This window comes from Heloderma suspectum, chromosome 3 (genome assembly GCF_057233095.1).
Source record: "Heloderma suspectum isolate Gila_16-S chromosome 3, 16-S_ref, whole genome shotgun sequence".
In the NCBI taxonomy this organism is placed as follows: domain Eukaryota; kingdom Metazoa; phylum Chordata; class Lepidosauria; order Squamata; family Helodermatidae; genus Heloderma; species Heloderma suspectum.
This window is the reverse complement of record NC_139460.1, coordinates 327497263-327525049: the sequence shown is the minus strand read 5'-3', so window position 1 is coordinate 327525049 and position 27787 is coordinate 327497263. Positions and strand designations below refer to the sequence as shown.

Sequence of the window (27787 nt, the reverse complement as noted above, 5' to 3'; positions counted from 1 at the left end):
AGCCTGACCTTGTTTAAGGGAGCTTCCAAGGAGCCTTAATAACTAAATTGAACCTCTATGTTCAGCTAGAACTAGAACCCAATGGGGCCAGCCAAAGAAGCTGAACTATGGGAGAGGCAGGACAGACAGAAGGAAGGACTTCTCCACACACTGTAGAGTTAAATGATGGAATTTGCTACCACAAGATGTAGTGATGGCCACCAACTTGGATGGCTTTTAAGGGGATTAGACTATTTCATGGAGGAGAAGGCTATCAATGGCTACTAGTCCTGATGGCCATATGCTCTGTCCGGTATGCTTCTCAGTCCCAGTTGCTGGGGTACACAAGTGGGTGGGTGCTATTGCACTCCATGTTCAGCTTGTAGGTTTCCCATTTGAGGCATTTGGTTGGACTAAACGGGCTTTTGGTTTGATCCAGCAGGGTTCTTCTTAAGTTCTTAAATGAACATTCTATATCCCTAGCCAGTGGAGGTGGGTGGCTCCAATTGTGGTGGGGCCACCATTCCATTCTGAGTCTCAGTCAGGACCAGCCAGAACTCTCAAGGAGCTATTCAAGGTGCAGATCCTATTTTGGGATAGGGTTCAGCATTGAGTGAAACCCAAAATGGATTTACAGACCCACCAAAATTGGGGCCACCAGCCTCCACTGTCCATAGCTCTTACATTACTATGAACCAAACCAAAGGGAACTGCTCCCCGGGCATGCCTTTAGGAGCTTTTCTACATGAGGCACCCATTGTGCGCTTGTCATTCCCTTCTCACAGTTGTTATGGGTTCTTTAGATGACACCATGATCCTCCATTTTCACTTCTGTTTGTAAAGAGCACTTTCCGCGAGTGTTTTTAGAGCAGGGAAAACGGGGTATTATTTCTGAAAGCGAAAGAAAATGCTGTTTCCCCTTGTGTATTTGCGCTATTCTGCTATATCACAGTGCCACCTAGAGGCTATGTAGGGGCAAAGCAGGAAAGGAAATGCTCCTCATGTAGTGCTTGGATCTCAATTCTGTGATGAAACTGAAAGTAGATGCAGCAGATTAACAGCCTGGTAGAAAAGCTCTAGCCTCATTTGGGGTAGCTGCACTCCCCAGGTCAGGAAAGAACAGCCCTGGTCTGGATCTTGCAGAAGAAATTTGGGCTCGTCCCGCAGAAGCCATTCCTGGGTTAGATCTGATGTTTGAAAGCATGTCAGCATTCTGAGAAAAACAAGTTTATAGCACGGGCACTTGTCCACCTCCCCAGCCTGTGCACACTCCTGCCTTGTGGTTTTGTGATGCAGGCTAGCACAGCGCTGCATGGGGCTGGCAGAGTTTTCTGAGGAGACGCTTGGCCCCATGTTTAGTGTGAAAATTCACTTAGGCATTGTTTGGAGAAGTGTTGCAGTTGCTGGCAGAGATGCCGTCTGTGAAGAGTGAGATTTCCATTGTGCTGTGTCATCCGCAGACTTCTGGAATCCAGCAGATTCCTGACACCCATCAAATACGAGTGTTCTGCCTGTGGAAAATAATTTTCCAAACATTGCCTCTTCCTAGGCTGTTCCTAATTTTTCAGAATCGGCGCATGAGGGTAATTGGAGCCATATTTTTCAGAGAGTTGTTCAAGTACTGTATCTCAACATTTCACTGCATAATATCATTGGGGCCTGTGTTGTAGTGTAGTGTTAAAGCAAATGAGCCATTTGCTGGAAAATCCCAAGGTCAAATACAGTTGGCCCATCTCACAAAGAGCTGGAAAAGGTTCAGAAAAGTACAGCCAAAATTATTAGGGAGCCAGAGTAGCTTCGCCACAAGGGAAGGCTAAAGGGCTTGGGTCTTTATCATTCCAAATAAAGAGGGTTAAGTGGGAGGACATGACAGACGTTTGTAAAACTGCATGGTGTCGGGAACTTGGATGTAGAGAATGTTTTCTTCCTCTTTCATAATAGTGAAACTCAAGGCCACCCAGTGAAATGGCCACCTAAATCCGTCGATCTCGATTTAGGACACACAAATTGGGTTCTAGCATTATAAGAGAGGGAGACACATCACTTAATACAGCACTCTCTTATCCACCATCGCCTGCCATCCTGACCAAATTCCCACTATATGTTTATTCAGAAGTAAGCCCTGTTCAGCAAAGGTCCCCTGAAACTTTAATTAGAACCTTCCTCCTCACAGCTTCTGCCTCTAGTTCTTTGTTTGTTCGTCTGTTTAAAATATTTCTTGGCTGCCTTTCAAGGCAGGACCCCTCCCAAAGGGGCGTACAACAATAAAACACATATTCAAACCCGCAGTGGCAGTAAAAACAGCAGTAGCAGCAAACATTCTAAAAAACACCAATACCATCATAAAATAAACCTTGCAACAGACAACTGGAGCTACAAGCCAGTTTGATAAAACGTAATTGGGAAGGGCAGAGTAAAATAGTACATTTTCAGGGCCTTATTATTTTACTTCCCGCTTAGCACAGACAAAACTGCCCCTTAATTCCTGTTCTTCTCAGGGGAAGTGGGGGGGTTGAATTATTGTTATTGCAGAATAGTGTCGTGTTATTACTTTATCATAATTGATACTTTATTGTTGTGTATGCAATAAACCTGTTGCTGCCTTGGATTGCATCCCCCAGCCCCGTGGATGTAGGGGGAAGATGTCAATTACCTGGCAGGCCAAAACACATGACTTATGGCTGCATTCAGCTTTGGGGGCACAGGCTGTGCAGGCTCTTGCACAATTCAGCTCCCAAGAAAGCAATGTGATTGCTTGACGTTTTCACAGAAGTCCCTATTTAGAACTCGTGGTTCCATTCCATTCCATACTTACACCCCACTCCCCATCTGACTACAACAGATTTTGATTTATCGCAGTAATGACCAGGGAAGGAGAGAGACTCTGCAGCAGAGCAGACTGGCATTGGACCCAGGTTGTCAGGAAATGAAAGCCGTCTATTTGGCAATTATTATCGAGCGACACAGCTATGAGGAGGAGGGAGCTGAACGTTTTGGTTTCAGAAACAACATTTGCGATTTGTGTAGTCGCCAAGTTGCAACTACACTGGTGTAGTCAAGGCCATCCCATGGAGGTCAGAGGCGCTGCCCCAGACACGGGATCGGGCCACCACCTGCAATGTGTTGTCAGGCCTGAGGGTCAAAGTGTGCTTCTAGTTGTCCTAGCTCAGTCTCAGGATTTATTTATTCATTATTACATTTCTGTACTGCCCAATAGCTGAAGTTCTCTGGGCTGTTCACAACAATTAAAACCATAAAATACAGCACAATAAAATATAATTTAAAAGTTTAAAATGGCTGTATGAAGTAAACATAAAAACCAAAATAAAACCTAACAGCAGTAGAAAGATTTAAAACAGTATCAGATTTAAAACGACAGAAACTGAAAGGGAAGAGATTTGGTTCCAGTGCTTCCAAAATTCTTCTCATCTGAATTTCTCCTGGCTTTGGAGTTCTAAATTGCTCGGTCTTCTTTCTGAAGTGGGACTGTTACATTAGGAATTCTCTGTTCTGTTTTTGTTTTGTTAATTTCTGAACCTTGTGCAAAGTACTGTGGGCACACAGCATACAGCAGTTTACAAGGCCTCCAGTTGACTTATGTATATCCACACACACATCCCATACACATATGGCATGTATGACTGATGTGCATGTGCACATTGATGAAACACTGCAAAAAAGGAATCCTGATATGACTGTACGCTTGTGAGTGGACTGGAAGGAACATTTTTCATTTTTGCAACAGAAGCCTGAATGAATGGTTGGGCCTGCATAACCTCATCCGAGCCTAAAATTACCCTTGGCCTAGATGGACCAATAACTGGGGACAATTCTCAGTTAAGCTGTACTTTTCCTTTCCTTCAGTCTAAGATTCTGGTTTTCCCAGTGAGTTATAATAATAAATAGTAGAGTTTTTGGAAGAGGTCTGGTGAGTGCTGCTGTTCTTAGACGTACAATACAGCCACACCCTTTTCCAGGGTCCTATAATCTGTAGGGGGCTCAAACAGGCCAATTTGCTCCCCTTCCCCTTCCCCACCCCCATACTCAGTCTTCATTAGGCATTAGGGAGGGTTGCCCCTTTCATTTTTCTAAAAAATGTTTTGTACTTTTGCGTCCCTCAGGGTTCAGCTGAACATGCTATTCTCTGCCTCCTGTTTCCCAGTGGCCTGTTTTGGCTCCCATCCCCTCGGCTCTCAACTGTCTGAGCTCACTTTTATGGGGGATGATAGTTAAACCAGAACTTGGAAGGAGTGGAATACAGGGTTGATAGAACCAAAGACACAAGAAAGGAACGGAACTGGGAATATCCTCTTGTCCCTAAGATCTGGAGGTGGTGAGAAGGCTCCATGGCCACATGCTATGGCCAGATTCATAAACCAGACCATCAATAATTGGTCTCTCAGTTTTTGTTCCCTTGAAGGATTTAAGTTGTATTTCTTCTACTCCAGTTTAAATTCTGTTTATTTCCTATGGAATGAAATCGGGCGGAGGGGTATATGATCTGATTAAATGGTGCAGCAGTTTTAAGGTCCGTTCATTGTTGGGATAGCCTCTGAAATGTTTGGCATGTGGCAGATGGGATCGAGTTAAGATGGGATCCAGCTTCTGCTAAATCGATTATGAAGGCTCAAAAGGCACTTAAACCCATTTGTAGGGGATCTAGTGGGCATATTGGAGAAAGACGTCTCTTTTCTCCTTGGGATTTATAGGTTTCATTCATTCTTCTCTCTCTACCTCTTCCCAAGATTAATTTTGTTTTTCAGATGGAACTGTCCCATTCCCTGCCAGCCCTCAGATCTTTCGGGTAACAAACTGCTAGTGTACTTAATAAAAAATATAAAACCTCTGGTCACTATTAAAGTCAGTATCCAAACGGGACAAATCCGACCACTTGTGAGCCAAGCCGTCTGAATGATGTTCCGACATTTGATGGAATCAAACCCTCTAGCTGTTGAATCCAATCCTTTGCCCTAGATCGAGAGGTCCTTTACATCCATCCTCTCTGACTGATGCCTGTCTGGCCTTGCTCAGGACCCAACAAATTTATTATGGCAAAAGCTTTTGTGGACTAGAACCCACTTCATCAGATGCATGGTGTTATATTAATTTTTTTAAAAAAAAGAACAGTGAGATCAGAGGGAAATAGAATGCAAAAAATGATATAGATTGTGACAATTATATTAAAGCATAAATGTATGTAAAATAAGAACAGTAACCATCCATAAACCAGGGCTGATGATAAGACAAACGGTTATCTCAATTTAGGCCAAAGGTGCAAGAAATGAACTTCTTGATCTGTTGTAATCTTCCGTAAATCCCCCAGGGAGGTCCAGCTACAGGGTGAGAAGAAAACAAACAAACAAATCTCTCAGTCTGATGCACCTCTACTCACAACACACAAACTATACAGTATCAGCAGTGCCATCTCACAACATCACTACAATAGCAGCCTACTGCTATTCAATTAAAGCACCCTGTAGTCATGCAGGGATGCTGGGAACCAAAGGACATGTCGAGAAGAGGCTGGGTCCAATCCAGAATGGATTTAGGAAGCAGGTACCACACATCTGGTGTCAATGCCCCCCCACACACACACACACACTTTTCGGCATTCACACTGTCACTAACTTTAATTATGTTCCGCTTAAGAGCAGCCAGGCGGAGACAGTCTGGCTGCAGGGTCAGGCCTCTGAAGCGTGCCCGCTCCTTTCGTCTCAGGCCTTTCGAATGAGGTGACCTTTGGCCCTCACGGCCCACCCTCTCCATTCTCCCCTCCCCCCAGGCACTCCCCTGGGATGCTTTCCTGAAGGGAACATTTTCAAGGGCTGTTTGAAGTGGCCACCAAAATTGCAAAGCACTCGGAGAAAAGCAAGGTCTGAGGTTTCAAGGAGGCGGGGGGAACGGCATGCTTGTGCCTGGAAGGTACGAGGTGGAGCAACCGCTTGACTCTGGAGATTGTTTGCTCACCTTGTGGTACTTGCCGGGACGTGCTTTGCGTGGAACACCGAGTACACATCATACACGCAAGCTGGAGAGGAAGGCTGGGCTGCCGCCACCTCCCAGTGAAGCAACGGTGCAATCGAGAACCTCCAGGGTGCTCTTAGCGGCTGTGGCTGCCAAGTGCTTTGCTGAGGTGACTACATTCTCTTCGAGCGCTGCCGGAGAAACTCGCCAGCCTCCCCCAAGTTTCGAGAGGATGTGAAGTTAAGGTTTATGCTGAGGGGTTTTTCCCCCTCCCCTTTGGACAGAGAAATTAGTCCATGAAGTGGTACATTCCACTAGTCCTAGGGAAAGTCGACTGGGTGAAAAGGCTGCGAGAGAAGGAGTCAAAATCCTGTTGCAAACAATGGCGTGTCTGTGATGAAACGCACTCTCGTGTCCATCCCCCCGACTTCCCTGCTCATGGGTGCGGGGCTGCTGCTTTGCCCTGCCCCTGCTGTTCGTGAGGCCCGAGAGATCCCTGCCCAGGGCTTTGTGGCACAAAGGGAATCCCATCTGTTGCTCTGACATACTGTCTTTGGGAGTGGTTCTGCAGCTGTTCCTTGCCCACCTGCGCCTGCAGATTTCCCTCAGATCAGGAAGGCGCATCCTCTTCTGTCCATACGAACTTGGCATCTCCTCCTCTTGTTGAGAGAACCGGGGCTGGTGTGGCATTTGGAATGTCCATTTCGAGCAGCCCTTGGAAGTCTTTCCGTCAGGAATCTGTTCTTTGGGAAACAAATGGCTGGGGCTGCGTGTGTGTGAGAGAGACAGAGGGAGACAGAGACAGAGAGAAATATGTAGGTGGCCCACGTTCAACCTTCACTGTGGCTGGTGTGGTGTTGCAGCCACTTAAGTCTCCCTGGCGTGATTGGGCAGATCTCAGATGCCAGACAGGAGGGGTGCATTGCTCTGCCAATCTCTTTTGCTGCCCAATGATTAGGGATGTATCAGAAATTCATTTCAGTTTGTTTTTGATCAGGATTTACGCAGTTCTCACCTTCCAGACCCCACAGGCTCAGACGGATTTTGCGGTCAAACTCTGTACATTTCCAAACTTACAGTGTGATTGATGGACCAAAAAAAATGTGTTTGACAGCATGTGTACATTTGAAAAATGTACACAAATACGCTTTAATCAATGGGAGAAGAACGTACATCTCAAAGATGTGCACAATTGATATGTACATTTGGAAAAATATGCACAAAAATATGCATGGATTTTTATGTGAAAGAAACAAGACTTGCAACCTGATAACGACTCGAGTCAGAATGAGCTTTGAGATAGAATTTGGAGAACTTTGGTGAGCTTGCATTTTGCCAATTCTCATATCCCTACCAATGATGAGCAAACACAGGATTAATTATACAGAAGAAGATACATATGAATTGCTCCTCAGTTTCTAAGGATGGGCGGAAGCCTTACCTCCGGGTCCGGGTGTGTGTGTGTCTGCAGTGGGGTGAAGCAATCTGTCCCTCCCCCCTGGAATCCTAGCTGGCCAGCTCCGCTCCGTGGTGATTCCGCAGAGCTGCTGGCCGGCTGCAATGGCTGCATTGACCTTAAACTAAGACCTTTACGGCCACAAATGGCATAGTGGACGCCATTTGCGTCCGCAGTCAATCTGCCCAGCCAGCGATACGGCAATCAATGGCGGCTGTATCACTGGTGCTCTGGAGCTGGCAGGCAGGGAGGATCCGGCCAGCGAGGATTCCTCCTAGTGGCTGAGGTAAGTCTTCTCATCTTCCACGGACTCTGGGGGGCCGGATTCTTTTGAATCCGGCCTCACTGGGGTCCGTGGAGGATTTCTCTCCCATCCCTATGTGTGACTTACACAGGCTGCTGGACTCTTTTTGCCTTTGCATAGGATTGTGGGATTACCTTGGAGGTGCATTATTTTTTTAAAAAACTATAATGCTGGACATGGAGAGAGAAGGCAATCTATGGCTACTAGTCATGATGGCTATACACATATCAGGGGCAGTACACCTAAGGATACTAGTTGCTGTGGAACATGGGTGGGAGGGTGCTGTTGTGCTCATGTCCTACTCAGGGGCTTCCCGCGGGTAGCTGGTTGGCCATGGTGGGAACACAATGCTGGTCTAGAGAGGCCTTTGGTCTGATCCAGAAGGGCTCTTATGTCCTTCACCTATTTTGGCATTTTGTGGGTACTGGTACCATAGTCTGTGTATGTATTTGTGATCCAACTATACATACTTTTAAGAGAGACCAAGTGGTGTGGCCTAGTGGTTAGAGTGTGGGACATAGACTAAGAAGACCTGGGTTCAAATCCCTGCTCAACCATGAATCTCACTGCATGACTTTAGGCCAGTTACCAGCTCTCAGCCTGACCTTCCTTGTAAAGTTGTGGTAAGGGGGAGACTCCTCCTTGAGCTCCTTGGAGAAAGGGATAAAAAGGTAATAGATCAAGCAAATGTACAAATACATTGTTATGAATACATATGTAGAATGTAGACAACAGATCCTCTCCAACCTGGCAGAAATCCTTCTCCAGGTGCCCAGCCTTTAGAGGTCAGAAAATTTTTCAAGCAGGTAAAGGGGGCCTTTTCAGTGGTGGTACCTGTTATGGATGCACTCCCCAGCCAGGTTCAACTGGCACTGATGGTTGTTGTTGTTGCTGCTGCTGTCTCTTTTATTGCTCAAGCGACATGCCTTTGTATTCTCCAGAACCTTTAACGGGCAATCAGTGGCTGCAACTTATCTTGGCCTATTTCTATTTCTCTTTTTAATTGGACTTTACACTGCTTCTTGTTGATGCTGTTGTGGGAACTGTTTTATTGTGTTTTTACTCTTTCATGGTGATTTTTGTAAATTGCTTTGGATACTTTAATAGAAATAATGTTAGTGATGATGATGATAACAACAACAATAATAATAATATAGGATTTGCTGTGAAGGAGACACACGTTTTCCCTTTGACTTAGTAATTAACTTTCTTTCTTTCTTTCTTTCTTTCTTTCTTTCTTTCTTTCTTTCTTTCCAGTTAAACCAGCTGGACCAGGCGGCTGATGCCGCACACACCTTCTTTTTGGCCAATCCAGAACACATGGAACTACAGCAGGACATTGAGAATTACAAGACGATGGCCGGGCAAGTGGATTTAGTCGACCGAGAGGCCAGGCCACACATGGTAAAGTCAGGAAGGACAGAATGGGGCCTCTTTACAGGGTTTGAAATTGTGTCGCTGCTGAAATTTAAGATAGTAAAATTGTTGTTGTGAGGATAAAAGGGAGAGGAGGAGGATCATGTAAGCCGCCTTGGGTTCCTTGCAAGAGGAAAAAAGGCGGGATATAAATGCAATAAATAAATAAATAAATAAATAAATAAATAAATAAATGATGGGGTCCTGCCTGGGCAAAACCTTGGAGGAATGTCAAGGGGAGGCAAAACAGTTTAACTCAGGGGTGCAGAACCTCCGGCCTGGGGCCAACCGGGTGTCCCAACCAGCCCCAAAGGGCTCTCCAGAAGGCCACTCCCCTTTCCCCCAAACACTAATTATTCAGTGGCTCCCTGGCTTTTGTGCCCCCCCCCTTTCTCAAAGGTTGAAATGCCTCTCCTAAGCCTTTGTTACTGACAGTAAGAGCTTTAAGCTACAATATGCTGGGTGTGGGTGTGGGTATTTTGTCCTGTTCCCTTTTGCTTTTGTCTCCCCCAACACACACACCAGGGGAATGCGCCCTCCAAGAGCTTCTCCAAAGTGGAACATGGCTCACCTTCAAAGGCCCTTCTCTGGGTGTTCCTGCTGAATAAGTTGAGATGGGTGGCTACTAAGGAGAGGGCCTTTTCAGTGGTGGGGCCCCAGCTGTGAAATGCCCTCCCCAGGGAGGCTTGCCTGGTGCCTACTTTGTAGTCTTTTCGGCACCAGGTGAAGGCCTTTCTGTTATCCTGGGCGTTTTAGCTCTTCAGCTTTTAAAATTATGTTAGTGCCTTTTTCGACCTTGGCACTGCTGCTGGTGTCAGCTTTTGCTTTGGTGTTATTGCGGGAGCCCAGAGCCAGCAAGGGCCCCGCGGCTGAGTGGCGGGGCACCTGCGTTGCATGCATAATATTCTGTCCTTGGTTGTGAAAGGCGATCTCTGCTCAAGAACGTGAGAAGAGCCCTGCTGGACCAGAGCAAAGGCCTGTCCAGGCCAGCAATCTGTTCATGCAGCGGCCAGCCCAGTGCCTGGTGGGAAGCCCGTGGAGGGGCTCCCATGTTGCGGGACTCTCTGGTGATCTCTGTCACAGTCCTCCGCACCGGCTCCCACCTGATCCCTACCCATTTTTGGCTTCACAGGAGGCCTATCTTTCAGGAGTTAGGCACTATGACAAAGAGGAGCACCACCTGGCCGTCAAATTCCTGGAGCGGGCGCTGAGCGAGTACAGTGCTGCTGACATGGAGTGCCGAGTGCTGTGCGAGGGACCACAGAGGTTTGAAGGGTATGAGTATCTGGACTACAAAGCCACCCTCTACGAAGCAATTGCGGGTAAGCCCCGCGGGGGAGGAAGAGTGGCCCCACCAGCAGTGACTGGGTTATTCCAGATACATGTCCTTAGTCTCCCAGCAGCCCTTGCAAAAAGGAGGCAGGCCAACTGCTTTCACTCCGAGAAGCTGAGCTCCTCACAGACATCGGCGGCCTGGCCAGGCGGAGGTGTCAGGCGGCAGACTGTGGGTATCCCTCGCACAAGCTGCGGCATTGGCCGGTTTGTGGGCAAGCAACCCAAGGGACTTCCTGGGACTCCGGGCTGAGGGCGGTACTGGGCTCAGGTGATCTTGTCATGGGCTGTTGACTCAACTACCATGCAACAGCTGAGTACAAACAGTTCACATGGCATCACTATACGCAGCTTTACAGATCCCAGTGTGCAGATTTGTGTGCACGGGGTTGGACTCGATGGTCTTATAGGCCCCTTCCAATCCTACTATTCTATGATTCTATGATCTGTCACCTTATATATAATATAGAAGAATCAAATTGTGCATCTAAGCATCAGAGTGGGCTGCAGATGGAATAAAAGCGAGGTGTTCAGAGGCTGAACAAATGAAGAAACTCCTCGTCTTGAGGCGCCGTTTCCTCCCCAGGAGTGGGTGCATGGATGGCCTCTGTGGTTGGCAGGCAGTATGAAGCCTTTGGATTGGACAGACCAGAGATAAATCCTGGGAGCACAGGCTCGAGCACTGCCTGCTTGAGAACTGCCTCCTTCTGCTCTCTGAGCTCCTGGCTCCACCTCAAAGTCCCCAACTCCAGCAACTGTCTGAAGCAGTGAAAGCTGATGGCTCCGATTTCAGTGGGGCTGTGAATCCATTCCGGGTTTCAGTCAGAACCATCCAGAACTCTAAAGGAGCTATCCAAGGTGCTGAACCTATTTTTGGAATGGGGTTCGGCACCTTGGATAACACCTTTAGAGTCCTAGCTGGTTCTGACTGAAACCCGGAATGGATTCACAGCCCCACCGAAATCAGAGCTACTGGCCTCCATGGTCTGAAGTGACCCTGGGTTGGAGAATACCCACATGCTAGGCCTGTGTTCAGGCACAGTCACCTGCTGCTTGGGCCTAACACTGTCCAGCTTTCCTGTCTGTTCTTTGGATCATTTATGCTCTGGTCTGATTCCATCCTAGCCGCCCCTCACCCCCCGGCCAATCCAGAGGCCTCATACTGCCCGCTGATCGTGGGGGTTGTTGTTGCCTATGAAGACCCACCTTCTTCAGCCCATTCCTGAAAATGCCACTCCTGCCCCAGTGGGCCCCCAGTGAGCGTGTGGGTCTTTACCGCAACAGCAGCAAGCTCCCGGCTGCTGGTAGAGAGGGGCAACGATAAATCTGCTGCGAGAAAGGAGCGTTCAGATTTTGTCCTTCCGCGTTTCTGACTTGGCCCTCAGCCCGGCCGGGTTAAAGATGGAGAACATCATAAATGGCTTGATTGGCCATCGGGGGAAATGCTGGCGATAAATCAGAGCCTGTTTGGCTGGAGGAGGGTTACTGAGCTGAACTGGGCTGAGGACTGAGGTTTATTTCTACTGCCGTTCTGCTACTATGGAAAATAAACATTGCCGTTCAGAGAGAGTAAAACCACAGGGGCGCAAAAACCCAGGTTCCCACGAGTCACTGGCATGTCAAAGGCTAATCCTGGTAACTGGCACCTGAGTGCGCTTTCTGAGCAGCCCAGCGAGGCCTGCTGCTCTTCCAAGCTGGCCTGGATGGAGCTTGCGTGGGGACTCCAGCCACCATTGCCTCTTAGTCCGACAAGGGCCCTTAGGTGGCAGCAGCAAGAGAGAGTCCCGGGGCTGGATGGCATCGGTGGCAGCACTTGCAGTCCGTCCTCCAGGCGAGATTTGGCTGCCACCCCACGCTGTTGCCGTTGAGGCACCAGTTAAAGGCCTATTTGTGCAGGCTGTGGGGTACAGACAAGTGCCCTCTTTGGTTTTTGATTGATGGATTGCATTGGTGGGTTTACTGTATTTTATTACATATTGGTGACTTTAGAGACATGATTTTAATGTTGTTTATATAGTGTGCTGTGTTTTATATAGGTTGATAGCCGCCCTGGGCTCCTTGTGAGGAAGAGCAGGATATAAATCAAATCAGTCAATCAGTAATCCCTCAGCTGGCCTTTGGCTGGCCTTGGCATTGCACCCTGAGTTTATGTAGCTGGCTTTCTCACATTCATCCCTCATTCTCCTGACTTCTCCCATCATTCTTCTCTGCTCTGTTTTGCTAGTATGGCATCTTTTCCTTCACCTGCTGGCATGAGTTCATTCTTTGGACTAGACTTGTACCTCCATTCTTCCATTTTTAAAACTTGATTTGACTTTCATACAGAGTGCTGTGCACATCCCTTTTCCTGCAAGTTTCCATTCGTACAGTTCCCTCGCACCTTTCCCCCTTGTCTACATGGCCAATGTGCATGTGAGCAAGTGATAAAGTACTGCCCCCCAAAGTGATCCTGAGGTAACCTATGGCTGCATTCAGATTCTTTTTGTGTGGTGTTTTATCTATGTGCATGAGGGATTGTTTGCATTAGTAAAACACTGCAGAAAACCAAACTTGATTTGGTTGTATGTTCAGTGTATCAAGATTCTGTCGGGAGGTGTTCCGTTAATATATAGAGAGAAAGTACATAAAGGAGCTGAAAAAACTGGAAGTTCGCCATGCAAACTATGCACACAGCAGTTCCAGAATTTATTTTAGAATTGTTCCTAGGTAAACTGGAATTAAGGAAGAGTGGAACAGAATGGAGGGAAACCTCTCCTAATTATCATTTCAGGCACAGTTTCAATTAAATTCATCCTACAGCCACAATTTCAATTAAAAATTCAGCTGCATTCTACTCAATCCTGTTTGCATGGTGCAGTGTTTTTGGGACCATATGGAAAAGCAGACTTCACATCCATGGCCAGCTCTCCAAATCTCCCCTTGAGAAAAAAGGAGAACTGGACTGAACTTCTTCTTGATGGTGATACACGTTTCAAAACTTTGCAGCCCAGGAATGACTAAGCAGAGGTTTTAACTTTTGTTTCAAGTCCGTGTTTGTTCCTCAAGCTGTACGTCCATTGACTGGGGAGGCAGCGCTGGGATAGAATTGCTGACCTTGGCTCAAGAACATGGTAGCTGACATGGTCTGTCTGTCAGCCTTCCGTTTTCCATCTGCTGAAAATGCTCTATTAACCTGGGTGCTTGCCATTCAATTCAATCAACGAGAGAGGCGAGTGGCAGTGCTGTTGCTATTCTCTCTTCATCCAGAACAGAACAGGCTGATAGTTTCTCTTGAAGTCATGACTGCAGCAAACAAGCAAGAACCACAAACCTAATTCTGTAGCATAAATTAGAAGATTTTTCTTACAGTACTGTATATGTGTGACACCTAGTGCATTGCTGATATTTTATAAACATTAGGTGGAAATGACAGAAAGCACACAACAATCAGAAGCAGTGAAAACTTGCAAAGGTGTGGCATAACGGTCTTTTAGACTGCCAACAAGGTAGCAGGAGAGTTGGACTGCTATGAGAGTACAGCTGCAGGGACTGAAAGCAGAGATTTTAAATGCACACAATAGGTAGCAGGTGAGGGGGCTTTCAGAAAGTTCCTCTTTGGTCTGAGTTGAGGAGGAGAGGGTGGACCCAATACAGAAGACAGTCCAGCCCTATGCATGTTTACTTGAAAGTAAGTCCCAACTAGTTTAATAGGACTTATTCCCTAGTTACTGGAGATAAAATTAGAGACTGTAAATATGACACACATAGATATTTACAGATATGGCTGGAAATGAGATAAATGGTGATGCCTTCCCAGAAATACAGGGCTGAGACAAGAATGATTTAAATCTCAGAAATCCAACTCCAAGGAACACACTTTTCATTTCTGTGTATCTAGCTCATTCTGATTTATGGGTTGATTATTGACCTTCAACTCAAGGAATCATGACACTTCATCAAATTCTCATCTCAAACCTTCTGTAGAAAGCAGCTGCTCACAATCTCTTCTGTATAACATTTCCCAGCAGGGTGAAAATGCCATTTTGTCAGAAACCAACCATTGTTTTGCCCACACAAGGAAAGCATCACATCCAAGGACAGAAAACACCCCCCCCCCAAGAAACACCTCCCTCCAATGTAAACATTTCCACTAAATCCTGTTTTCACTTTGTTGGAAGGGGGGGTGGCTGGGGAAGATAGACCAGATAAAAGCTACGTTCCTGGCACTCTCCCTATGTCTCTGGGCTCCTTCACATGGGGCTTTTATCCTGCTATGGAAATTGCTTACTCACAGAAGTTTGCGGGTCCTGTACACGACACAGTCCTCCTCCAGGGAAGCTCACGCTCTTTGTGAGCTCTATTGCATTGTTTTTCATGATGACAAAAGTCCAGCATTTTCCCTCCTCCCACCATGGAGTCGATATAAATGAGGGTATACTGTTTAAAGTCGCTTTCATTGCAAATAAAGCCACAGCTCCACCTAGTGGCTTTGTAATGAAATACATAGAAGTGTAGTTTTTTTTCAAAGCCACGTGGAACGTGGAAAGGACCCGATCTAATCCCACAAAGATTCTGGAAGCAGAAGCCCCGATAAATTGCAGTACTTTTAACCTTGTGTGATGAAGCCCTCTATCTCTCTCCCTTCAGAACTCTCTTCAACACCTATCCTTCTGTGAGACCTTTGCTTACTCCCTGAGCCCTCAAAACTTGAACAAGGCTCAAATACATTGTTAAGCCTATGTTACTCTGATGAAATTGGTGGGCAGGATTTTCAGGACAGGCAAAAGAAAGCCCTTGGCACAACACACCTGTATGGAAAAGATCTCTGTGTAGCCAAGGCAGCTAAAGGGAGGGGGGTGCCTGTCAGGAGCATTTTCAGGACAGGCAAAAGAAAGCCCTTGGCACAACACACCTGTATGGAAAAGAGCTCTGTGTAGCCAAGGCAGCTAAAGGGAGGGGGGTGCCTGTCAGGAGCAGCTGCTAGGGACAGCTGGTGGGGAAAGGGCTGTCGGTTGTGCGCTTCCTGGAGGCATATGTCTAGCCACTCTGGGAGACATGAACGTGGATTAGAGGCCAGGGGACCCCAACTCTTTTGGGCTGGTGGGCACATCTGGAATTTTGAAAGAGTGTGGTGAGCATTCTCACAAAATGGCTGCCATTGAGGGGACATATCTGTTCATAAAATGGCTGCCATGGTGGGTGTGGCTGGTCACAAAACACCAGTTTCCCAGGAGGCAAACTGGTGGGACTAATAGAAAACTAACTTGCCCAAGACCTAAGTATGAAGTCAAGGTCTGAGCTCAAAAACCTAAAACCATTCTTATGAAGCCAAATTAAGATGGTGCTGGAGGGCAGGGCTTGGCTTGGCTTGGCTTGGCTTGGCAGCAGGCTAGCCTCCCAGTAAAAAAAACCAAACCCAAACATTTTTAAAAAATCTTAAGAAATAAAATAATAATTCTGAAGGGGCCAAGAGCCTGGTGGGTGCCAAGAGATCCCAGAGACAGTCTCTTTGTCTACCTAGCACAGGTAGTTCTTATATGTAAATTATTCTTTCCCCCTCCCTCCCCACCACTTTTTCCATTTGTATCATGTCTAATAAATTGTAAGCCTCCAGGCGGGCGGGGTCTTCTAAAAATCTTTACACGGAGCCTTGGAAAAAATGGATGCTTCCTACGTTATTGCTGTTGTTTTGTTATGTTGTTCTTTAGTGATAGGGGATATTCACATGCATGATGACTGTGATTAACCACGTAGCAAACTGAAATGAGATTTTTTTACTTTGGTTTTGTGCGTCCTCTTTTTTTGCTTCCCTCACAGATCACTACATGCAGGTCTTGGCGTGTCAACATGAGTGTGTGAGGGAGCTGGCCACGCGGCCCGGGCGGCTCTCTCCCATTGACAACTACCTCCCCCTGCATTACGATTTCTTGCAGTTCGCTTATTACAGAGGTAATGCTTGTTTTCCCGGACCTTTTAGCCCAATTCAACTGTTTCCTGAGTGATGTGATGGCCACTCACAGCCTCGCTGGGGCCAAACCAGGGTAGACCAGGACTAGAACTTTCCAAGTATGGATGTTTTTGTGCGCTTTTGCACATAGGTTGAGATTAGAAAGACCCCAGTTAAATCCTAGTTTAAAAACAAATAATCAAGATGTGACAATTGCCTTGTTTATACGATCATCTAAATAGCAGTTGTTCTAACCAAAGGAATCAGCATTACATCTTAAATGACTGGAAATGAGACATGCCACACCTTAAACAGGAATGCACCACTCATCTTCCTTTGCACACAAGAGGAGAAGCATGAGAACAAACCACAGTTCCCTCTTCTATATGAACTTGGGGAACTGAGGCTTATTCTATCCATAGTTAAGAAATCAGGATCTGAAACTACGGTTTAATGCTGGTTTGTTTTCACTAATTTTGGTTAGGGCAAACTGTAGTTCCCTGAGTTTGCTGCAAAACTGTGGTCTGTCCTAAAGTGAAAGCAGATGCCTCTACTCCCCTCCAAGGCCAATTACTCTAATTTCATGTAACAAATATAAATATCATGTAATAAATATACAGTTGTAATAAAGATGATTGTTTATAGTACAGGAGTGCAACTCTGTAGAGGTGGTATCTGGAGTTTGTAATAACCCTCAGGGATTAATCATGTGGGTTCTCAGAGACCCCTGTCACCTTACTCATGCACTTTTCCCATCAATTCAAAACCTCCTGAAATATGATTAAACAACAACAACTTTGTGGATAACCTCTTCTTGTCTTAACTGTTACATTTCCACATTGGACTCATTTAAACCAGTATTTTGAATGTGCAGTGTTTCATAGTTTATTTAGTTATTTATTTAATAGATTTATATACTGCTTACCATATTTAAAAATATCTCTAAGAGGTTTACAAAGATTACAATACATGAGAATACATTAAAATAAATACTTCATTACTTCAGGTGGGGTGTAACTGAAACCCTCAATTAAAAAAAAAAAAAAGCACAATGGGAGGAAAGAAGGGGCTGAAACCCCATAGAACAATCATACCCCTAATTTAGGAAAACACATTTCAGTATCCTGTCCAAGGCTAGCGGGGAATTTTACATCCTTTTTAATATAACTTTGGAGTGCATTAAGAGTAGACCCCAAATGCACAGGGCAGTTAAAAGTGTATTCCTTTCGCATAATATGTTCCAAGACCCTCGATAAAAATGTATCGGGGTGCATATCAGGACACCTAGATGTTAAAACTGTTAGGCAATACGCAAATAAAGTGGGTAAACAGGAGCAGCTGAAACCTGCAGAGAAATGTAGCAGGCATAGAGTCCCAAGGCAGATTCTTTGCCTATGTCAGATTTCCTTTTGAGATTGGCCTGGTCCCAAGAGGGACACACCTCACTGGGAGGAAAGACTCCCCCTAGCCTTCCCTGGAATGAGGACTTGATGGGGGAGAGGGAGGAATGTTCTTTGCTCAAGCCCCTTTCTTTCTCACTGCCAAATTTTTCAGTGCTGAGCATGCTTGTCGGACTGCTCGGACAACCTGCACATGGCAGCCATTTTATTTCTGCTGCCCAAAGCAGCTGCTTCCCATTATTGGTGCATGAGGACTTCTATTTTTTGCCACTAGCAGAAGCTGAGATTTGATGCGCAAAAGCATCCTCCACATGTATTGAGCAGCATCTGAAATGGCGCAGGATGTGCTTGTGAACGGACAGGTCATTTGACTTCTGTTAGGGGCGCAGGAGGGAAAGAATGGCCCCTATGAGCATGGCAGTCATGCGCACCAGCTGGAAGAGAGGGTGACTCTGGGAAGGGTTTGCCACTCTTGGATATACGCTTCTAAAAACATCATCCTATACTAATAGTGAATTTGTTCCTTGAGTGCTGAGTCCTTATGTAGCCCAAAGAGGCATCAGTAGGCTTTGGGGAACCAAGCCGGAGTTTGCAGAGGTACAAAAAACCCAAAATCTTTAGACACAAAACATTAATGGGACCCCTCAAAACAGCTCAGTGAACACAGCATGCTCGGAGTGGCGGGAGGGGGCAATGGAACAGAGAGTTCTGGAAAAGGGCATGGCTGTCTGCAACACTGAACAGGGGCACATATGCTAATAGTGAACTCAGATGGCCAAGAGCTCCAGAGTGTGGTGCAAAGGAATGAAACCACTGGAAAGACCTGGAGGAACACGTCTCTTCTTTCATTTGGGTTGGGGTTGATTGAGCTCTTCCATTTGCTAGCTCAGAGCTCCAACCTACTCATTCAGTGACCCAACAAGATGGCCATGACTCATCCGCCACAATTTCGGGCTTGCTGGGTAGCTAACACATCCCCTGCCCACCCCTGGCTTGGTTGAGATTAGGGATGGATGAAACAGTTTATTTCTGGTTGTCTCAGTTTCACATTTATTCAGCCCTAAATTCATTCCATCCAATTTCTGCATCAGTCTGGGATTTTTTTTAAAAAAAACAAAAGCTTAAAAATTGCATTTATTTTTGTACACAGTTTTTCCTAATTTCTGTTCACAATGTTTCCTAATGTAGGCCTTTTCGTGCACAACATTTGAGTTGAGAACTGCTGTGCAGAATTCAGACAAGGGTGGATTCCGAAAGCTAACCTGTTCCAATCCACATATTAGCCTGGAAAGCGCAAATTAAAAAGTGCACCAAGCAAAATGGTCTCCCATCCCTAGTGGAACTAGAGCATGACTTGCCCCATCTCCCAATGCAACTTCAGATTCCCCTTTCTGGAGATCTCCACAGGTTAGGATGCAGCAAAAACTCATGCTGAGCCTTTGGAATTTGTTCTCCTTCACTCTTTCAGTTGGCAATTATGTCAAAGCTCTGGAGTCTGCCAGGTCATATCTCCTGTTCCACCCGGAAGATGAAGATGTCTTAGATAATGAGAGGTATTACGAAAGCCTCTTAGAAGGATCTGTGGACTTAGGGAGCATCAAACCCAGAGAGGTAAGAATCTCATGTGGAATGGGCACTTGGCTGTGATTCTCCCGCTCCTTCGGCCTCCCCCTTCGCAGTCAACACACTCCAGGATACCAGGCTTCAGGCTCCCTACTTAACAACCAGGTTCTTTAGAAATGCAAATTCTAGGAAACTCTCGGAGTACAATAAAAACAGCTACTCCACACAGTTACGAATATCAATAGAGGAGCCAAAGTGGAAGTTAGAGAAGCTGCCAGCACTCTGAACAGGAACCTCTCGGCCAGACTTGCTTCACAGGGATGCCCCTCCCTTACGGCGGCTCCCTCCTATGTAGGCTTCCATGCGTAGCCAACCTGGTGGAGCGTCTGAGCTCCGCCTCTAACTTTTCCCTCTTTGCCCTGTGACGGACCCCAGCATCCCTCAAGTCACGACCCTTGCTGTCCTCCTCCGTGAAAACCTGGGTTCTCATGGAGGAGGAAGGGGGGGCCCCTCAGGCTGAGCCATCTGTGAGCCAAGGGAAGAAGGCCTTGGCATATCTGGGCTCACTGGGGAGGGAGCCTCCCCCTGTTTTGGCTGTTCCCATTCTGAGCCTGAGCTGCCAGACATCTGCACACGCGCAGATTCATTCCTGACAGTGATTTGGTTCTTTTGCTTTGGTCATCTGCAAGAAACCCCCTTTCTAGGCAGTCTGCAGTATATGCATCATGCAAACCTAACCTATTCACAAGAGGCCTTATGCATAGATGCCTCTCCAAACCATCAACTTAGACACAGATTCAGTCAGCTTGCCGTACACAAACACGCCTATGTTGAAGGCCTGGAGGTCTCTAGCAGCCCAGGGCCAGAAACACCACAAAGGGGCCTCCCAGCAGCCGGTGACTGGTGGCTCCCATTTTCCCCGGAATGATTCTGCTCAGGGCATTTGGGGTAGGTGGGTGAAGTGGTTGCCACCAGCTGGGAGCCCTAAAAATATATAAAAAGAGGAAAAAATTGCTGACACTGCAAATAGTAACACACATACACATCCCAGCCTGCCAACGGCTTCAGTAACGTCTTAGCAACAGCGGAGGTGTTTCCAGAGATTCCGCTGCTGCTGCTGCCGCTGCTGCTGCCAGGCCACCAGAGCTGAGTGGAAAAAAAGAAGCTGGGAAAATTGTTAAAAGGAAAAAAGGCAAAGGAAAACAAGGTAAGAAGCCCTGTGACCCCTGCCTCGAATTGCAAGCCTCCTGAGGTGGCTAGGTGCCCTCTGAAATGGAATGAAAAAGATTGCCCTCAGTTAGCCACATGCAAATGGGGGCGGCGGCAGTTTTGGCCAATCCCTAGAGATCCAATACATCTTTGTCTGGGACTTTGCTCCACCACTCTCCGCTGTCTGAAGGTTTCCTGCTCCCTCAAAAGACTCTGCCCCTTCTCCCTTGCATGGAACTGCCTGTGAGGACACCCGTGTGATGCCACCTGCATCCTAACTTCCTTGGATCCTTCCTCCTGAAAATCCACTTATGGGGCCTTTAGCTCAACTGCCTAGTTCCCATTCCTGGCTGTAATGAAGCCCAAGCACCTGCAACTGAAACTACTGTCTGTTATTTCCCTGTTTTCCCCTGCAGCTTCCACCTCCCTCTCCTTCCTCTGTTGTTTCCCCTTTGTTGGATTTGATTGTCACCTCCTAGGAGCAGAGACCAATGCTGTTTTGTACTCTGAAAGGCATTGAGTCAATGGCAAGTCCACAGTCCATTCTGAGTGTGGTGGTTTCAGAGGACTCAAGGCCCCACAGCACCACCCCTCACGGATTGTGACAGGGCCCAACACCTTCTGATCCACAGGGACCCAATCTACATTCCAGTTTCCCAACTCGGATGTTCCCGTCTCCATATTCCAATCTCCTGATCTGGATGTCCAGCCAACCGTTAGAACTGGATTGGGCTGTGTCCATCCATCTGTACAGCCATACTTGCCTCGTAGCCTCTGGGAACATGGAAGTTGCTGCACCCAGCCCCCCTTTCCTGGCTGCTTCTGTGAGCCCCAGAAACACAACGGAGAGAAGTAATGTATGAAACGGTGCTGTGGTTCTGTCCCCCCCGAGAAAACGGCTGCAGCATTTATTGCCCTCTAGTGGTGGGAAGTGTGCTGCGCGCACACGGATCCTCAGAGGAGGCATTCCTTAGCTGCTCAGTGCAAATTCAGGGTTCTGTGACACTCCCGAGAGTGCTCTTTCCAGGACCAGCATGGCTTTAGGGCCTTCTCTCGGTTATTTCAGGAAGCTGTGACGTTCCTGAGGCGACATAAGCTGGAAGCATACCTCCTACAGACAGGAGCAGCTGGCCTGGGCTTCTTGTACACAGAGCCGGTGAGAACAAGCAACTGTGAGGATGGAGTGTGACATTTCGGACCAAGGAAACCTGGCTGAGCTTCGTACAAGCCGGCCCTCAAGTTCCTGGGGTGGCCTCGATTGTGTCCCTCTCTCTCTCAGCTTTGCATACTGTTCGGGGAACAGCTTTGGACACCATTTTGAGCCTTTGCCCACTGTACACGTCACCAGAAACGGTGTTTCATCAGGTCAGCTATGCAGAGAGGACTGCATCCTCTTTCAAACAGCCCCCAGCCCAATGCCCCCAGCATCTCATAAGCCTGGGGTCTCCAGGGTGGTGCTTGAGGGTCCCCAGGGACCCTGTCTCACCTCCGCCAGGATGCCCGATCTTCATTTTATTTCTTAAGATTTGTAATTAATTTTTCAGCTGGGAATGCTGGCAAGCTGCAAAGCAAAGTGCTGCCCTGCAGCAGCATCTTTATTTGGGTTCCAAGGGGTGCTTTTGTTTCCTTGGAGCTCAGCCTCCCCCCGCCCCCATCCTTAGGTTCTTGGGCAGGTTGCTTTTCCTTCCGTCTTAGCAGTTGTCTTCTGGGAAATGAGTGTTTTATGACTGGCCGTGGCAGCCGTTTTATGAATGGGCAAGCCTTCCCATGGCAGCCATTTTGTGAGAGCGACAACAGCACTCTCTCAAAATTCCAAATGTGCCCGCCAATCTAAAGAGGTTGGGGGACCCATAAGCATAATAAGGCTCTTCCCTTCGTAGCTATATATTACCTTTGAACATGGAGGTTCCATGTAGCCATAATAGCTTCTAGTAGACATGTGCTCCAGGGCTTTGCCTGATCTCTTTTTAACACCCTTTAAGCTAGCAGTGACAAATCTTCTAAGTCAACTATGGTTGCTTCCACACCAGAGCCCTTTCAATGCTGCCGAGTCCCTGCCTTCCCAAAATCAGCTGGAAGCAAAATGTAAATGGTGGCTCTGACCTGCAAGTGGCCAACTGTTATATTATGCAGCACAGCCCTTCCCAGTGACCAGGATACTTGTTTACTCCCAAATTTCCATTCAGCCAACGTCCCCTGCACCTTTAATTATCAGCTTCACCTTTGTAGATTCTGCTCCAGTTATTGCTTCTAGGTCAGTGAGTGGAGAATAGCTTCTTAATTGCTCCTTAATGACTCAGTCCCTGATCCCTGTAAGGGGGTGCTTTAATTACTGGTTTTCTCTCATTTCTCTCTTTTCATTTATTGGGAAATAACACTGTTTCATAATGAACAAACAAAAGAAAAAGGAGAGACAGAAATAGGTAATTAAATTCTGCCCCCCTCCAACGGAACAAAAACTGACTAAGGAGCAATGGAGACACTGTTCTTCAGTAATGCCCCTGGCATACTGAACAGGAAGTAATAATGGGGCAGAAGCTTCAAGAAGGAAGCTTCTAATTCAGGAGTGGGGAACCGCTGAGTTGTGGGATATATCGAGCCCCCCACTTCCCCATCCAGCCTGCAGCTTCTTCTTGGCCCCTCCCCTTCCCCCACCACTGGCCTGATCTCCTGGCAGATTATCCCCAAGGGGGAAAAACGGTTCTGCACGATGGTTGTAAGTCACCCTTAGAAGCCCCAATAGCACTTTGCTTGTTCACCCTGGACCGGCTGGCACTGCAACTGCATTTTATTTTATTTTTATTTTAATGCCACAAAGCTGGTCTGAAAAAGATATGGGGGAACAACACCAAAATGGTGTAAAACAGCAGTTTGCCAACAGGGCCATCTGGGGCTGGGCTCAGCGTAAAAGGTGAATAAACCAAGGCTGGCAATTCCAGACCAAGCTGCTAGCGTAAAAGCAACCCGTGAGTCACCTGGCAATATGTTCAGGGCAGATGAAAGACCACACTTCTTCAGTCCGTTTGTTGAATGGGAGAGAAAGAAAAGTGTTTTTCCTCTTGACATAAGATACCAGCCTCTCCCTTTCCTTGCAGGCTTACTGGAGCATCTCTGGGGCTCGTCAGGACGAACACAGGTAGGCAGTCGCATCCCAGGCACTCTTCCGTGGCGAAAGCTCTGTGCAAAATGCGCCATTGTGTGGCGAGAACTCGTTTTTATCCTGCCCAATCAAACTGCCAGAGAATTCAGGTTCCTGGTGAAAAGCTCAGCCAGCATATCTTGTATCTCTCCTTCTCCCTTGAGGCCACCAAAGCAGAAACATCCCCCGCCTTTCTGCCCTGTTGCTGCGAAGGGGAGATGAATGAGAGGCCCCCAGTGGTGCCGTGAGGGCTGGGCCGTGGGGCCAAAGTCCAGAGCCCTGCAGCCCTGCAGGGGCCCACATGGCTGCTAAGAGAGCGGCAGGGTTTCTGGCTGGGCTGTGGATAGAGCTGCCCCTGCCCCGCCCCATAAGACCATTAAGCCCAGGGTCTGAAATTGCCTAGCTGCATGACTGAGCATCCCGACCACATTTCTAAGGGCAGTGGTGGGGAACCTCATTCCACCCAAGGGCTGAATTCAATTTTCCAGAAGCTCCTGGGGGCCAGAGGCAAAGGAGGCATGGCCAGAGGCAAATGGGGTGGGCCGAAACACAGGAAAATACAAAGGAGGCCAGCACGTTTTAGCTTCAAGCTCTCACTGCCAGCAGCTAAACCTTCGGAGAAGAGGCATTTCAGCCTTTCAGAATGGGGGAAAATGCACAAAAGCAGGGAAACCACTAAACGATTGGTGGTTGTGGGGAAAGTGGTGGGGCCAGGGGAAGGGGCATGGCCACCTGGGGAAGCCTGGACTTGGCCTCTGGGCCTTGGATTCCCCACCTCTGTTTCAGGTAGGGAAGGACGGGCACCCCTTGCCCAGTTTTGCTGGGCGGTGCCCAGCCCCTGCCCCACTCGTGCAGCACTGGACCCATGCTCCCCCCCGCCCATGCTTGCCAAGCTGCCTGTTCTCACCCGGGAGCCATCAGCGAGCGCTGCGAGTGCCATTTTATGAAAAAAATGGTGCTTGCTGCACTCGCCGGTGGCTCCCAGGTGAGTACAGGTGGCTCAGCAAGCATGTGGGGGGGGGAGTGGGGGCACAGGCTCGGTGAGCGCGGTTCGCTGGTGTGGGCAGGGGGAAGTTTATTGGACTCCTGGACCAAACCGGACATTCGCACCATCCCTAGTTTTAGGGCGTAGGATTCCCCTTGCTTGGGAGCTGTTTGCTTCTTCCCAAGGGTGCTTCAGATGGAGGGATGCTAGTAGGGATGTACAGATTTTGTTAAATTTGTTCCATCTGTGTTTCCTAGATTGTCCAGCATCTTTCATTCCATCGACCACTCAATGACAGAACTGGATTGTTTAAATTAGCATTTCTTCTAATTGTGCTAATGCACATTAGTGCTAAAGCGCACTTGCACTATTGCAAATTAGCACAAATCCCCCCCCCCAGTGAAAAACTGGTGCACAAGCCCACAGAACCCACGGGACTCAGAAAAATCCATTCTGCTGTGGAATCTGCAGGTTCATAGAAATCCTAACTCATTTGAATCTGTTGCAGATTTCTCTGACATGCCTAGCTTTTAGCACCACCAGTCAAATCACATTTGTGTCCCTATATTGTCTTTTCCTACTTAACAGCTTTTCTGTGGTAAGAAAAAGGCAGAGGAAGCAGTGTGGAAACACAAGAGGGCTGTACATGGGAGACAACATGGTCTGGACCCCTTGTACCATTTTGTGAATGAGGCAGGGCGACGTCACAATAAAAGCCCCGCCTAGAAGCACCAAAAGTCTCCAAGAAGAGGGGAAACAGTGATTTACTTCTCTCATACACTGAAGTATGGTTGTGTTTAGGGATGTATTGCGATTAGGGATGGCAGAGAACAGCATCACTTACCTCCAGCTCTGGAGGATTTCGTGCGGAGGGGCTCTCCAGCTCCCTATACAAGGCAATATGCTAATGGTGGCTGCCATTAGTCTATCACTGGGACAAATACAGGTGCAAATGGCATATTGTACGCCACTTGTGGCTGTATTTGTCCCAGCAATAGGCTAACGGCAGCTGCCATTAGCGTATCGCCTTGTATAGGGAGATGGAGAGCCGCTCCAGGAACTGCCCCAGACGCGGAGCAGCTCCTGAGGATTTTGAGGGGCCCTGAGCAGCACAGAGGGCCCCTCTACAACCCCCCCCCAGACCAGAAAGTGAGGGGTTCATACATCACTAATTACAATGTCATGTTTGCTCACAAAACATGTGAGCATGCCCCCTTCAAATCTCTGAATGCAAGCATGTGTCCACCGAAAACATTCATTAATTGTCGAACGTGTCCTTGCATTCATCTCATTCCCACTTCTCAGTTCAATTTATGCACATTTCCTTCATGGACTGAGTCAGCCCCGCTTTAGCCTCTGGAGGAAAGTTGCGCAAATTAGGAAATGTGTTCAGATGTGGGGAGCTATGTGCAAATCTCCCATTCGATTGCTGCTCGATTGGTTTCCCATTCACGAGGAGTGAGCAGTGATCGCGAACTGGAATAGGGCACGAGGCGAGTGGCGAGATGATGTTTGGAGAATCCTGGCCATCTCGAGCTCATTCGTCCGCCCCAGCAGTGTTGCTGCCGTCTTCATAGCCTGGCTAGAGGTGCTGCTTGCTGGAGTTCTTCTCCTTCAGCTGGAGAGTGGGGGAGTACCACCGCTTGTGATTACTCAAGGGACGCGCCATGGTTGATTCAGCCCTCCCCCCGCTCTGCCACACACACACCGTTTTTCTGGACTTCTGCTCCACAGGATCCCTTCTGGTGCTCAAAGTGACCAAGCAGATGGAAGGCCTCTAGGAAAAAAGACCGTGCCAAGGGTGGATCGCGAGCTGAGGGAAGGTAAGCCGCTGTCAGCAGATGAGTTGTAGCTGACCTTTCAGATGATCGCTCTGCGGAATTAACACGTCCTCGTGGGTCTAATCACCTTGTGGTAACTTGACCCTGTAATTTTTAAATGAAATGTGTCTGGACTGAATCTTAAGCCTCCCTAGAAATTTAAGACACACACGCACATGTGCTTTTGAACTATGCAATGTAGCAGGCAAGCAGTGGTTACCCAGTGGCGGTTGGTATGCACATCCTCAGAAGCATTCCCTTCTTGACCCCCCGTATTCTAAAGCTTTGCCCAGGAATCGAAAACAGGTTCAATAGGTTCCAGAGCCAAAATTTGGTGAGTCCAGGTTCAGTTAACCCTTTTCACTGTCCCATACAGATGATCTTAGCTAGCAGATTCCATCCCCCTTCACACCGCACCCCCTCCGTTTCTGTAGCTCTGGGTTCAGAGACACCCATCTGCTTACTCTATATGTATAAACCAATCTCATGCTGGGGGCTGCCCCATAGACACATTGTTGGGCCACTTGCCCAGGATATCGGAGAATTAGGAACATAGGAAGCTGTCTTAGACCGGGTCAGACCCTTGGTCCATCTAGCCCGGTATTGTTGACACTGACTGGCAGCAGCGGCTCTCCAGGGTCTCAGGCAGGAGTCCTTCCTGGCCCTACCTGGAGATGCCGGGGATCGAACCTGGGACCTTCTGCATGCAAAGCAGGGGCTCCGCCGCTGAGCCACGGCCCTTTATTGACGTCTGTACGGAAACTGCAAAGCCCACAAATTTGGAGCCAAACCATACTTCTGGGAAAAGTTGGTCAGAGACTTAGTGAAAAATTGTTGTTGTTTATTCGTTCAGTTGCTTCCGACTCTTTGTGACTTCATGGACCAGCCCACGCCAGAGCTTCCTGTCGGCCGTCGCCACCCCCAGCTCCCCCAAGGTCGAGTCCATCACCTCCAGAATATCATCCCTCCATCTTGCCCTTGGTCGGCACCTCTTCCTTTTGCCTTCCATTTTCCCTAGCATCAGCATCTTCCCCAGGGTATCCTGTCTTCTCATTACGTGGCCAAAGTACTTCAGTTTTGCCTTTAATATCCTTCCCTCAAGTGAGCAAACTGGCTTGATTTCCTGGAGTATGGACTGGTTTGATCTTCTTGCAGTCCAAGGCACTCTCAGAATTTCCCTCCAGCACCACAGTTCAAAAGCATCTATCTTCTATCGCTCAGCCTTCCTTATGGTCCAGCTCTCGCAGCCATAGGTTACTCCAGGGAAGCCCATTGCTTTCACTATGCGGACCTT

General features: G+C 47.7%; 1 protein-coding gene across 1 annotated transcript in view; it reads left to right on the top strand.

The window, feature by feature from the left end:
• P3H2 (prolyl 3-hydroxylase 2) overlaps positions 1–27787 on the top strand; it is a 132480-nt gene that overhangs the window by 79046 nt on the left and 25647 nt on the right. The window contains exons 2-8 of the mRNA XM_084847804.1: positions 8961–9107; positions 10252–10441; positions 16248–16379; positions 19246–19388; positions 21616–21705; positions 23645–23685; positions 26408–26496. Coding sequence (XP_084703930.1) covers positions 9024–9107; positions 10252–10441; positions 16248–16379; positions 19246–19388; positions 21616–21705; positions 23645–23685; positions 26408–26496 — 769 coding nt within the window. The 5' untranslated portion in view covers positions 8961–9023. The remainder of the gene's footprint in view (positions 1–8960; positions 9108–10251; positions 10442–16247; positions 16380–19245; positions 19389–21615; positions 21706–23644; positions 23686–26407; positions 26497–27787) is intronic.